General features: G+C 44.7%; 1 protein-coding gene across 2 annotated transcripts; it reads right to left on the bottom strand.

The window, feature by feature from the left end:
- Nucleotides 1-9,106: 9,106 nt before the first annotated feature.
- Nucleotides 9,107-12,889, bottom strand: cdkn2aip (CDKN2A interacting protein). Of its 2 annotated transcripts, none has more exons than XM_004066797.5 (3): nt 12,300-12,889; nt 11,531-11,643; nt 9,107-10,930 (listed from the first exon to the last, which is right to left on the bottom strand). In XM_004066797.5, the coding sequence occupies exons 1-3, from the start codon at nt 12,551-12,553 to the stop codon at nt 10,326-10,328; spliced, it is 972 nt and encodes a 323-aa protein (XP_004066845.1). In that variant the 5' UTR covers nt 12,554-12,889; the 3' UTR covers nt 9,107-10,325. The 2 variants fall into 2 exon arrangements, with proteins under 2 accessions (XP_004066845.1, XP_023807637.1); XM_023951869.2 differs by having other exon boundaries at nt 9,107-10,927; nt 12,300-12,866.
- Between the last annotated feature and the right edge of the window lie 41 nt (nt 12,890-12,930).

Raw genomic sequence — 12,930 nt, 5'->3', positions numbered from 1 at the left:
ATAAATCTTCCATCATTCATTTATACTGTATTTCAAACCTGTACATAGCTGTGTGCAAACTATTTGTTGGTGTGTGCATGTGGAACTAAGTCGTGCAATTTACTTAAAACACTTTTATGTTATGACTCTGTGTTATCACCCCCCCCCCCCACCCCCATCTCTAACATCCCACTCTATCTCTCTCTCTCCTTTCTTTTTCTGTCCGGTCCAACAAGGAATGCATCCAAATATAATTATCATAAATAAAACTTAGCCTCAAACACAAAAGGGGTTTATACAAATATATACTCTGTTTGTCTGAAGATCCATAAACTCCTATTATAACAGTAAAATCTGTCCAAAGCAAGAGGCCCTTAGCTCTGATCTGCTTGCTCAGCTATTTGACAGAACAAGTTAGAAAAAAAAAGTATGAGTAAGATAATAAGAGTATTTTAGGAAATGGAAACCAACGTTAAAACAATGGGCCCTATGGAAATGTAAACTGTGCAGTACATATAAAGACCATTTCTCTGGACAGCGTTAGTAAAACTGATTTGTACAAACACTTTTGTCTGCCTTTTTTCTCGTAAATTAATACTGAACTTATTCAGTTGTTTTTTTCCCACTAGAAGCCAGATGTGACAGCACTACGCACCCTCGTTTTCAGAGGTCTCCCAATACATTTAGGTGATGATGGGAGTAATTTCTACAACACCTATTCAAGCTGTATGAAATTCATGGTGTTTTCATAGTCTTTGTGTATTCGAGGTAGAGAGCGAACAAACTACCCCCAAAACTACAGATTCTGAGTTCATGAAGTTATTGAGAAACAGAAGGATAGCTGGTATCTTTCATTCATTAAAACACTTCTGCCAGACATTTTTTGCTATTTTAATGATTTTTATGTTGTTCGAAGTGTTTTGGCAAACAAGCTCTTATAGGGAACTTTTTGAATACTGTTCACACTATTTGTGTTTCCTACTGTCCACAAATGGAAAAGAGGGATTAGATCATTGATGTCAGTGATTGATGGTTGATTTATGTGTATGACAGAGATAATAATGATGGCACTTCAAAAAGAAAAATGTTTCTTTTACATTTAGGTCATATTCCTGACTAGGTAAATATGCTGATACTGTTGTCTTCCTTTTTTCTAATAGCATGTTTTAACTTTGATGTGATTGTTGCATGTTTTTACTTCAGTTGTAATGCATTACATCTATTGAACAGTTACAGTGAGCTGGTCAGTATTTTGTGTTTTAGATATATTTCTTACAAAGTAGACCTTCACAACATGGTAAATTCAGGTGGGTGAGCAAGGTGAAAAGGAGTTTTAGTTCAGCTTGCATGGTTTTATGGGTACATTTGACTGCTGTTACAGGAAAAGAAACTAGAAAAACCTGGTTATGGAATCTTGGTTTTCTTAACCAAACTTGCAAAAATTAGGCTCTTTGGAATGGCAGAATAAAAAAGAAAGTTAACATTCTGAGCTCGTATTTCTGAGAAATAGTCACTTGAAAAATAGTGAACATTAGGCCCATTTCAAAGTCCTTTGTACTGGTTTGTCTTGGTCACAATAATTTGGGTATGAGTGTATTTTACGTCATAAGCATTAGCTACCAGAAGTCACAATACCAGAGTTCAAACTACTCATTATTTTAAGTGCTCTCGATTTGCTTGCTTTTTTGAAGTAAGGTCAACTAATCAGGTTTATGTGTGTGAAGGATTTGACCAAACCAGAAAATGTCAACACGTCTTTTGCTCACGAGGTTTGCAGCGATTAAGAGCTGCAGATGCAATACCTTGGATTCAAAGAGACTCTTTTCTAGACAAGTGGAAACAAAGTATTTGTAATGCTTTTTTTGTGTTATTTTGTGTATTGTTTTATTTATTTTTCATTTTTTTATTTTCCTCAAATGCAGTGCTGGACCATGCATTTCACAACTGGGCCTTCAGTAGTGCTACGTCTCCTCCACAATCCTCAGGGATGTCCACATGAAGGAAGGATCCTCCCCCAGGACGGACATACAATATACCAGGACTGTTAAAGAAGAATTAGCGTATCTAATGTAACCCTTGTGCTATCCTAGGCACTTTAACATTGGGAGTTGGGTCATCTAGACCCCACAAGACAGTGCACTGAACCTTTTTTCTTCAATGATTTGTGATCTGATTTGAATCCTCTCCACCTTTCACCTACAACTCCTTTCACCTTTCACCTACAACTCCCACCACTGTCATCTGCAGAAGTTCTCAGATGACAGTGCCATTGTGGGCTGTGTATCAAGGGGGGATGAGCAGGAGTACAGGGGGGTCATCTCCGACTTTGTTAGCTGGTGTGAAGTTAACCACCTGCTGCTTAACACCAGCAAGACAAAGGAGCTGATCCTGGACTTCAAGAGGTCCTCACCATCACAGTCACCGGTGAACATCCAGGGTTCAGACATTGAGGTCGTGGACACATTTAAATATCTGGGTGTTCACCTGAACAACAGACTGGACTGCTCCAACAACATGGATGCTCTGTACAGGAGGGGCCAGAGTCGCCTTCACCTGCTGAGGAGACTGAGGTCCTTTGGCGTGTGCAGACAGCTGCTGAGGACCTTTTACGACACTGTGGTGGCCTCAGTGCTCCTTTATGGAGTTGTGTGCTGGGCGGGGGGCAGTGCAGGCAGAGACTTGAAGAGGCTTAACAAACTGGTTAGGAAGGCCGGCTCTGTCCTGGGCTGCACACTTGAGTCCATCGAGGAGGTGGCGGACAGGAGGATGTTAGCTAAGCTGACATCCATCATGGATAACCCCTCCCACCCCCTGCACAAAACTGTAGAGGCGCTGACCAGCTCCTTCAGCACAAGACTGTTGCACCCTCAGTGTAAGAAGGAGCGCTACCGCAGGTCATTCCTCCCCACAGCCATCAGACTGTACAACACCATGTCAAAGTGAAACTCCACGGTCCCAGGGGTGTTTTTCTGTTTAGTCATTGATTCATTTACTTTTGTTGTAGTTGTTGTTTTTCAATTTTAAATTGTTTTTTAAATTGTTTTTTGTTCCTGAACAGTTGTTTGTTTTTGTTTTTGGTGTGAACTTCATTAGTTATTTCTGTATTTTGAAAAAATTTGTAATGTTTTTTTACAGTTTACATGTATTGCAGACCGCATGTCTTTTACACTTTTGCAGCTGTATTTATTTAATATTTAATATTTATTTATTTATTTAATAAGAATCTCATTTTTGATAATAATTTTTCATAATCATTTTAGTAATATTTTTAATGATCTAATATAAATGTCATTTGTGATGTCCTTTATTGATGTTATATTATATAGATTATTTCTGAATGTCGTGTTGCTGCCACAGAAATGAAATTTCCCCATTGTGGGATTAATAAAGTCATCTATCTATCTATCTATCTATCTATCTATCTATCTATCTATCTATCTATCTATCTATCTATCTATCTATCTATCTATCTATCTATCTATCTATCTATCTATCTATCTATCTATCTATCTATCTATCTATCTATCTATCTATCTATCTATCTATCTATCTATCTATCTATCTATCTATCTATCTATCTATCTATCCACCTTTGTCATGGTAGGGAGAACACGTCAATGTAAGGGTGGGGTCATCTAAGATAGCACAAGGGTTAAATGTAATTTTCAGGATGCATTCAATGGCCATGGATTTAGTACGTACAGCTTGCAGACAGACCTAAAAATGTCTGTATTCTGATTGAAGGTGCGTTTGAGGGCCTGCTGTGAACGTGGCGTGATGCTCCTCACTATCCTCATGATGTTGTTGTGAGTCGTTCCACTCCTCCAAAAGTGCTACACGCAGTCCTACAGGTCACTGAAGTGAAACAAAAACTGTGTTTATGACATCCACTGAGTTTTTCACTATATTCCTACTTTTTTCCGAGTGGTGTAAATACTTTCGTGGTTATTTTTTTAACACAAGAAACACAAGGCTGGAGGTGTGGCTCTGACAGGCACTGCTTATCTTCCCTCCTCCAGTGGGGTTTGTGATTGATCCTCAGAATCACCTCTGATTCCAGCAGAGATCGCACATGTCGACAACCACAGACATCATTACGGTCCTAACCAGCAGCACCGCCCCCCAGGCCGGCTATTTGTTTCTGGTGACAGTTTGACAGGAGGATGTTGATAGCAGGAGGGAGATGGAGCAGGTGATGGACGACGGCACAAATAGAGACAAATGAACTGGTCTGAGACAGAGCAATGCGGGGGCTGAAGAGATCTGTGTGTGTGTGTGGGGGGGGGGGTGTCAGGTGGAAGCTGGTGTGCACTCGCCTCTAAGTCCACTCTTAATTTTATTTAGGTTGTTTTTATTCCAGTTTACTGTCACACAGTGCTTCAGAAACAATGTGTGAAGAACGACCTCTATACATGCGGCTTTACCAACATCGCAGAGTCAACTGAAGTGGACGGGAGTCTGCAGTCCACCTCCACCTGAAGGCCACAAACCACTCGTTCGAGGACAGTGAAGTCTCAATTCTAGCCATAGAGAAAGGATGGTTTGAGCGAGGAGTGAAAGAAGCCATCTTTGTCAAGAAGGATAAACCTTCTCTTAATAAGAATGGTGGTCTCAGGTTTATTCTTCCATCCATCTACAGCAGAGTTCTGAAACCTAAACAAATTGAACCAGTTCCACCCGGGTCGTTAACAGCTGAAAGAGATGACCAGCTTGGGGAGGGAGTCACTGCCTCCCCAACCCCCAGCTTAGGACAAAGGACTCTTAAGGAGCCGAAACCATGTAGGCTAAGTTGACAATACCATTCAGTTTCAGGTCTGACTCATCCCCCATGAGCGCATATATACCAGCTCTTTTACCAGCAAATTCAAAATTGACAAAGCCTCTTGGATAAGAAATGAAACGTCTTCTAACTTTCAAAACTAAGTCCAGATGACAGCCCCTAAACCTACTACTATGATGTGTGAAGAAAAAAGATTTACCAGAAAACGGGCACCTTAGTTGAAATTTATGAATTTATTTGATATTTTAAATATTTATGTTCTTTACTACTTTGACATATATGTGTGTGTGTGAGTTTGTGTGTAATCTTCCATCTAAAAATCCTGATCCAAAAACAGAGTTCAAAAGCCAGGTCAGAGGCAGAATCTCACAAACCTGGTCCAGAAAGGGTCAGACACATGAATCCAAACAGTAGTGTGAATGGGAACACAGGCAGAGAAAACAGAGGTTTAAATGTGGCTGACAGGTGAAGCAGATGAGGCTTGATTTCATTGAGTAGCGTATGGAAAGCCAGAGGAATTAAAAAGGAGAGAAACCAACCTGCCAGAGTAAACCCGCGTTGTTCTTTTTTTTTTTTGCTCCCAGTGAGATACTGGTAGTCAGGCGAAGAACTCCCCCTGATAAAGAGGGTGTAGTTTCTGAATCAAAGTTGCGGTTCTCTGGTGGCAACTACTGCTGTAATTCAACAACCAGGTAAACTGTATTCCTCAAACTCTTTTTTCCTGCTGCTGTTCGGTTCTACTGTGGTGGAGGATGGAATGTAAAAAGAGTGAGAGTGCCCAGTCACCCCCATACCAAGACCCCCGCCGAAAGCAGCAGCGGTGGCCACCGCCCCTGACATCCATGTGGAATAGCAGATAGAGGAAATCCGCCTGCCAGGCAATCACGTCACCCAGCCCTACTAGGGCCAGCAGAACCACTGCAAGGGCCCTAGACGCCAGAGAGCAGGGGGACACAGGAGCACGAAGAGTGCAAGCTCCAGCCCACCCAGAAGAATAGCCCTCCCGCGGTGCGGCGGGAATGATGCTGGCCAGGCAAAAGGCCTTCAGTAAATTGGCAATAGAGATTCAACAATTAGAGCTTCAAAAGACTTTAACTGAATGTTACTTTGAGGTTTTTGCTTTAAAGGTAATCAGGCAAAGGAGCCAAAAACCGGTTTGGTACCCACAGTGTTGATGTACTTGATTGGCCAGCAAACTCATCCGACCCAATAAAACCTGACAGAAAATAAATTGTTTTCAAGAGAAAAAAGAGACACCTGACCCAATAATGAGGACGACCTACAGCAGCTATCAAAGAGCCCTACCCTCCCAGTACACTTCACGTATCACGGAAGGACAGGCCTTCATGCCCACTGAAACAGTCACTGATACAAAAGGAGACTTCAGGATTCATTTGTATAATGGTGCAGATAATAAGTATTGGGTCAATAACAAAAGTTCACCTTGTTTCATTGTCAGAGGTCAAAGATTTCCTGTAGGTCTTCAGCAGATTTTCAAACATGTAGCTGCTATTTTGGTCCATTCTTCCTTGCAGATCTTGTTCAGAGCAGTGATATTTTGAGTTAGATCCTGGAAAACAGACTTTAAACCCCTTCACAGATTCTCTATTGGATTGAGGTCCAGAGGCTGGCCAGAACCCTCAAGAACTTTGAAATGCATTCTATGGAGTCACTCATTTGTCTCCCAAGCGATGTGTTTGGGATCATCGTCATCCTGGAAGATCCAACCCTGTTTTATCCAGACTTCAATCATCATCTGGCTGCATCGAATCCAGTCCCCTTCATCCATGTCACTCAAACCAAACCTTTTCAAACCCAGTTGACCATTATATTACTGATGACAGTAAACTATATTAAAACAATGTCTCATGTTTATGGAACCATCACACCGTCGTTAAACCCTTACAGTCTGCCAATTATTGAGTTTTAAAGGTCTGCTTCTATTCTTTCCCTTATTTCTAAAGTTTTTCAGAAAAGTGTTGCAGATTAACCCTTAGAGCATTTAAACAGAACTGACCTCTGAGGAGCTTCAGAGTTTAGAGTCCATCATTGATAGAGCTCAGCTGAAGGTTACAATGACCTCCTGGGGTCTGTTTCAGAAAGGAGGTTCAACCAACTCTGAGGTTAAACTTGAACTCTGAGTTGGTCAATCGAGAGATTAACAACTCTGAGTTTTCGAGTCGCCATGGCAACCGTGAAAAAAAGAGGTCTGCGTATTTTTCGCCAGCTGAACTTGACGTGCTGCTGCAGAGTTACAGTGAATATGAGCACATATTCCAGAAGAAAAGCAACACCGCTGCATCTGCAAAACAGAGACAGTTAGCGTGGAAAACATAGCTGCTCAAGTTAATGCCTAAGTTTGCATTTAAATCATTGTTATAAAATATTGGCTGTAATAACTTTTTAAATAGCGTAAGGTGTGAAATATAAAAATGGCGATATTTAGTTGTACTTTTGAAGTGTTATTCCTGGTGTAATTGCATGAAATGCTGCACGGGCCCCGGGTGACATGTTCCCGTTCCTGCAACAAAATGTCCTGATCAGTGATGTCAAGTGCAGCACTGAGGTCCAAAAGAACACCAACAGACTGGAGTCCAGCGTCTGCAGCCACCAGGGGCCTGTTTCAGAAAGGAGGTTAAGTGTAAACTCTGAGTGCGTTAACCCTGAAATCAGGGAAACCCTGGGTTTTCCGTTTCAGAATGGGAGGTTTGTTAAACCAGAGAAAGCAGAGTAAGTCAAACCCGTTTCTGAAAGAGAGGTAACTTATACTCGGAGTCAGTGTCCATGGTTACTTACGCTGTGAACCTAACCTGTTTGGGAGCAGGTTCTATCCTCTAAACTCAAGGTTTCTGCCGGTCCCCTCCCCTTTTTAAAGACGAAGCGGTATTTTTCGCTTTAACCTTCATTGCCCACATTTCCGTCACACAGACACAAGTGACAAGAATGGCTTGTCCTTTTTTGGAGGACCCAATAGACGAGGAGGCTGCATTAATTCATAGAGAATTATGTTTACCTCGTACGAGGATTTTGAGACCTAGACTCGATGTTTTTTCATTTCCCCATACGTTTTTGTTTGAGCGTTACCGTTTTTCATTGCAGTCAATTACATATAAACAATGAAAACAACATTAGATATGTATTGCTATGTAGATGTTTCATATGTCAAATATTGTCAACAAAGCCTACATCCATGACATGCTCACATTTGACCTGATTGAATTATGTTTTTATACTTCATTTTTAGCTGCTGCCATGTTCTTTTAATTCCTGCAGGATTGAATCTACATGAAAATAAAATCAGGGACATTGAATTAGATTGATGTAACAATTACTTTTTGGAAACACAATTTGCTAGTACTGCTTACTTTCTTAATCCCATATAAACCTATACCACTTGATCAATACAAGGGTAGACAAAAGCTCACTTTTAAAAACACAATTGCATGGATTAATATTAAACTGACCAACGTTTGCAAGAGGGGAAGGTTAACAAAAAAGTCCTCTAAACATTACCGACGTTAAATGCATTTTCCCCCAGATTGGTTCTGTACACTATGCAGCATTTCATGCATTTACACCAGGAATAACACTTCAAAAGTAAACCTAAATATCGCCATTTTTATTTCAGTCCTTACGCTATTTAAAAAGTTATTACAGTCAATATTTTATGACAATGATTTAAATGCAAACTTAGGCATTAACTTGAGCAGCTATGTTTTCCCACGCTAACTGTCTCTGTTTTGCAGATGCAGCGGTGTTGCTTTTCTTCTGGAATATGTGCTCATATTCACTGTAACTCTGCAGCAGCACGTCAAGTTCAGCTGGCGAAAAATACGCAGACCTCTTTTTTTCCACGGTTGCCATGGCGACTCGTGATATCTGCGCTCCATTGATAATGGCTTCTTGTAGTCGCGGTGCGCACGCTTAACTCCAAATCAGTCCACTCAGAGTTGATTAACATAACTCCGATCAGCTTCTCTGAAACAGAAAACTCAGAGTTGTGAATCTCTCGATTGACCAACTCAGAGTTCAAGTTTAACCTCAGAGTTGGTTGAACCTCCTTTCTGAAACAGACCCCAGGAGAACAGGAACGACTTTATGTCGTATTTATCTGGTTTGTTGATAGAAATTATGAATCAGTCACGGTGCACCGCAGGGCTCTGTGCTCGGTCCAGTCCTGTTTAATCCCAACATTGTCCTCATGTCCACCTCTGTCAACAGATTCTGGAACAGTGCTCCTGATTACTCTTGGACAATGTCCTGGACCCCCGCCTTGACCTTCATACCCTCAAACTGTATTTGTTATAAGAACCAAACAAAAGTCCAAACACAGAGACACACTCCTCCTTTAAATGTGATCAATTCGGTTTATTAAGCATCAGATTACAACAAAGGTGATCTCAGACAGAGTGAACAGATTAAATTAAATGCAAATCAGATTTTAATCTCAGTGTGTTACACGTTGACCTTGGTTGTGATTGTTATGGTCTTAATGTTTGAGACAAAAACATCAGAAACACAAACAATAAAACTCTTCACTGATGAATAAACGAGACATGCTGCCTCCTGCTGGTGTGTTCCAGAAATGCTCTTTAACAAACTATGATTGCAGCTGTGTGTGTGTGGGTGTGTGTGTGTGTGTGTGGGTGTGTGTGTGTGTGTGTGTGTGTGGGTGTGTGTGTGGGTGTGTGTGTGGGTGTATGTGTGTGTGTGTCCCAAATATCCAGATGCATGGAAACAGGAAGAGCGGGCTGGCTCTCACCTCCGCCTGCGTCGTGACTAAAGAAGGAAAACGCCGCATGACGGGTCTGCTGTGCTGGAAAAGGCTGCAGGTGTGCCGTTTATTTGAGCGGAGGTCAGGCTCAGCTGGGGGCGGGGCTGCATGAATGTCACTGCTGCTTTGACTAGAGTGACCATCAGTAATGACTCACAGTTCAGCGGCGCACACTTGGAAAGCACCAAGTGACTTGAATCGCCAAGAAGATGTCATGAGCATCTGAAAACACAACAGCAGAGGGAACTCCAGAGCAGAGAGCTGCAGCTCCTGCGGCCTCAAAGGCTCTTCACTCCAAAACTAGAAAACGTGAGCGGACAGACTCTACCGCTCCTCGCAGCAGCAGACGTGTCCGTTTTGAAGAACAGGCTGACGGGAACACCCGAACCGTTTGGGAGGAGGGGCCAGGAGAGCAGGACACCTTCACTCGCATCTGTAAAGCCTTCATGTCTGCAGCAGAAACAAACGCGTTTCGTCTGTTACAGGAAACTGAACCTTTAAGATTAGGACTTGAGGTGAAAATAAATCCCACAAGGACGCAGGTTTTTGTTGCTATGAGGCTTGGGCAGAGAATCTTCATCCTGGCAGCGGTGCTGCTCCTCCAGCTGTTCGCTGATCTGTTCATGGCGATGCAAATAAAAGATTGATAAAAAGAAAAGCAGCACCTTCCGTCTCCCAGACTCAGACTCTTAAAATCATTTTGCTGTGTGGGTTCCTCAAGGGGCAGGGGGGCAGTGTGGTGTCTGGAATATGGAAGGAGTTATGGAATGAGGATTTGGAGGCTGGCCGCAGTCACACAGTGCTCCTCTGTGGAGAGCCCCCCTCCAGCTGCTCCTCCTGGAACGGGTAGCTGAGGGCGGGGGGGAAGCCCTGGCTTCGTGGCTGCTCGTCCAGGAGCATCAGGTCGTCCACGTCTCTGCCCCTGAACCTCCGCCTGCAGATCTTCACCGTCACTTTCCTCCCCTGAAAGACTTTCAAGGCTTCTTTGGAGGCCATGGCCCGGGCGGCGGACTCATCGCGGCCATAGCCGGTGCCCATGTAGACCGTCAGACAGCGGAGTTCGCACACGTGACCCTCCTTCTGGGCACGCACTGCGGGGAGGCCCGTGATGTCCTTCAGCGGTACAAATACGCACGTCAGAGTTTGTTTGCACGACTCCACGCAGCTGCGCAGGACTTCAAAGTGGTCCAGGTTGGGGCCAAAGCCACCTGCCGACACCAGCTTCCACGCCACGGCCTTATAGAGGCGGTTAAAGAAGGGCTGGTGCTCTGCCGGGGCCTGTGGGGGCGGGGCTGACTTCTGGCTGGAAGGCCGAACCGCCGTCCTCCCAGAAGACCGGGCTTCTAAATCATTGGTCCCACCTTTGTTTCTTTTCACGTAGCTGTCGCTCTCACCTTCTGAAACCAACAGAGGAGAAAGGTGAGCATGGAAGGAGACAGGCGAGGATGGGAGGAGACAGGTGAGCACATGAGGAGACAGGTGAGCACATGAGGAGACAGGTGAGGATGGAAGGAGACAGGCGAGGATGGGAGGAGACAGGTGAGCACATGAGGAGACAGGTGAGGACGCGAGGAGACAGGTGAGGATGCGAGGAGACAGGTGAGGATGCGAGGAGACAGGTGAGCACATGAGGAGACAGGTGAGCACATGAGGAGACAGGTGAGGACGCGAGGAGACAGGTGAGGATGCGAGGAGACAGGTGAGAACATGAGGAGACAGGTGAGGACGCGAGGAGACAGGTGAGGATGCGAGGAGACAAGTGAGCATGCAAGGAGACAAGTGAGAACATGAGGAGACAGGTGAGAACATGAGGAGACAGGTAAACATTTGAGAGCAAAAAGGTAAATGCAGAGCATCCTACCCCCCCCCCCCCCCCCCATAGAACAGAGCCCCCCCTTTCTTCTTGACAGCATCACTGATTGAGAAGTTCATCTTTTGTTTTCTTCTCTGAATCGTTTCTGCAGAGTCATGCATCTCAACAAAAACCTGAACCTCACCTGTTCCAGCGCTCCGCTTTCCTTTGGCTTTTGTGGTCTTGTGGGTGGGAGCGTCCTGGACGGCAATGCCCTCCCCCATCTCCTTGATCTTGTCCATGACACTGGGAGGATAACTGAAACAAAACACAGTTTTCAGGTGATGCAGTCTCTGCTCATCATTTAAAGAGCTTCCAGATGATTGACACAAAGATGTGGAATCAGAAACAGCATCAAAACACCTGACAGATGTAAGAGAAAACACGTTACACTCGTTTCTTTTAAGGCACTCAAACGCTTAGCCACGTGTTTAACCTTTGTGCTCTCCTAGGCACTTTAACGTTGGGAGTTGGGTCATCTAGACCCACTAGACAGTGTTCTGAACCTTTTTTCTTCAATGATTTGTGATCTTCACTGGTGTCCATGGATTACATGAAATCTTTCCACCTTTATCCACCTTTGTCATGGTAGGGAGAACACGTCAATGTTGGGGGGGGGGGGGGGGGGGGGTCATCTAAGATAGCACAAGGGTTAATATGAAATGATGGAGTACCACCTCTGTTTCCATGACAACACTGACTCCTGCAGCTCAAACTAAACTCTGAGCACCAAAGATCATCTAAGCACTGCTCATCTACTCGATGTGAACCCACTCCATTCGTCAGAGTGTTGGTACGTTAACAGACCACTTCTTGCAGCTTCCCCTGGCGGGTCACCGCTGACCCCGGCGACGGGTCACTGCTGACCCCGGTGACAGGGACAGCCCTGGCCAAAGTTCGTTTGAGAGTCGCACCTGCAGCCCAGAAAGACGTGGTTGGCCCAGACCATGGACAGGGACAGCAGGCTGTCCAGGCTGGGGCTGTGGGCTCCGGGCTGCGCGGCGGGGACCCCCTGCCCCTCCATGTTCCGCAGGATGAACTCCCTCCGCGCGGACCACTGCTTGCTGGTCTCACAGAAGCCCCTCAGAGAGTCCACCCACCCCGCCAAATGCGGGTTCTGCTGCAGGTACTCCGAGACCGGGTCGTCTCCGCCCCTCTGCGCCGCCATCCACGTCCACGAACCCTCGCCGCTCAGAGCCTCGCAAACCTGATCCAGGTGAGACCGGAGGGAGCTCCCGGTGGCCTACATGGATGGACACGGACTTTGGACACTTTCCGCCCGGCTGGCGAGTTAAACACGAACTCTTCTCTAAAACGCGCCTGACTGGTTTAAACTCGGCTCAGCTCGACCCTCCTCCTCTGAATTCCGGTTTAGAAGCGGGCTAAATGTGGGTCAAACCGAGCTTTAAACTTGGCCCGGAGCCTCTGAACTGCTCCACTCTGAACCCGCTGCTAGCTGCTGTACCTCCGGGTGATGACGTCAGACCCGCGACAGCATTTCTTCAACTACATTTCCCAAAACAACAACAAAAAACTAAATTTCCC

The sequence above is a fragment of the Oryzias latipes genome, chromosome 3, assembly GCF_053564925.1.
Source record: "Oryzias latipes strain Hd-rR chromosome 3, Olatipes_Hd-rR_3.1".
Classification (NCBI taxonomy): Eukaryota; Metazoa; Chordata; class Actinopteri; order Beloniformes; family Adrianichthyidae; genus Oryzias; species Oryzias latipes.
This window is presented reverse-complemented; position numbering and strand designations above follow the sequence as displayed.

What these genes read in the sequence shown, in the direction of transcription:
- cdkn2aip (XM_004066797.5), bottom strand. Translation starts at nt 12,553, where the DNA reads ATGGCGGCGCAGAGGGGCGGAGACGACCCGGTCTCGGAGTACCTGCAG. An exon ending in CACGTCTTTCTGGGCTGCAG is followed by an intron (nt 11,644 to 12,299) that starts GTGCGACTCTCA and finishes GTTTTGTTTCAG; the next exon opens with TTATCCTCCCAGTGTCATGG. An exon ending in AAAGCGGAGCGCTGGAACAG is followed by an intron (nt 10,931 to 11,530) that starts GTGAGGTTCAGG and finishes TGTTGGTTTCAG; the next exon opens with AAGGTGAGAGCGACAGCTAC.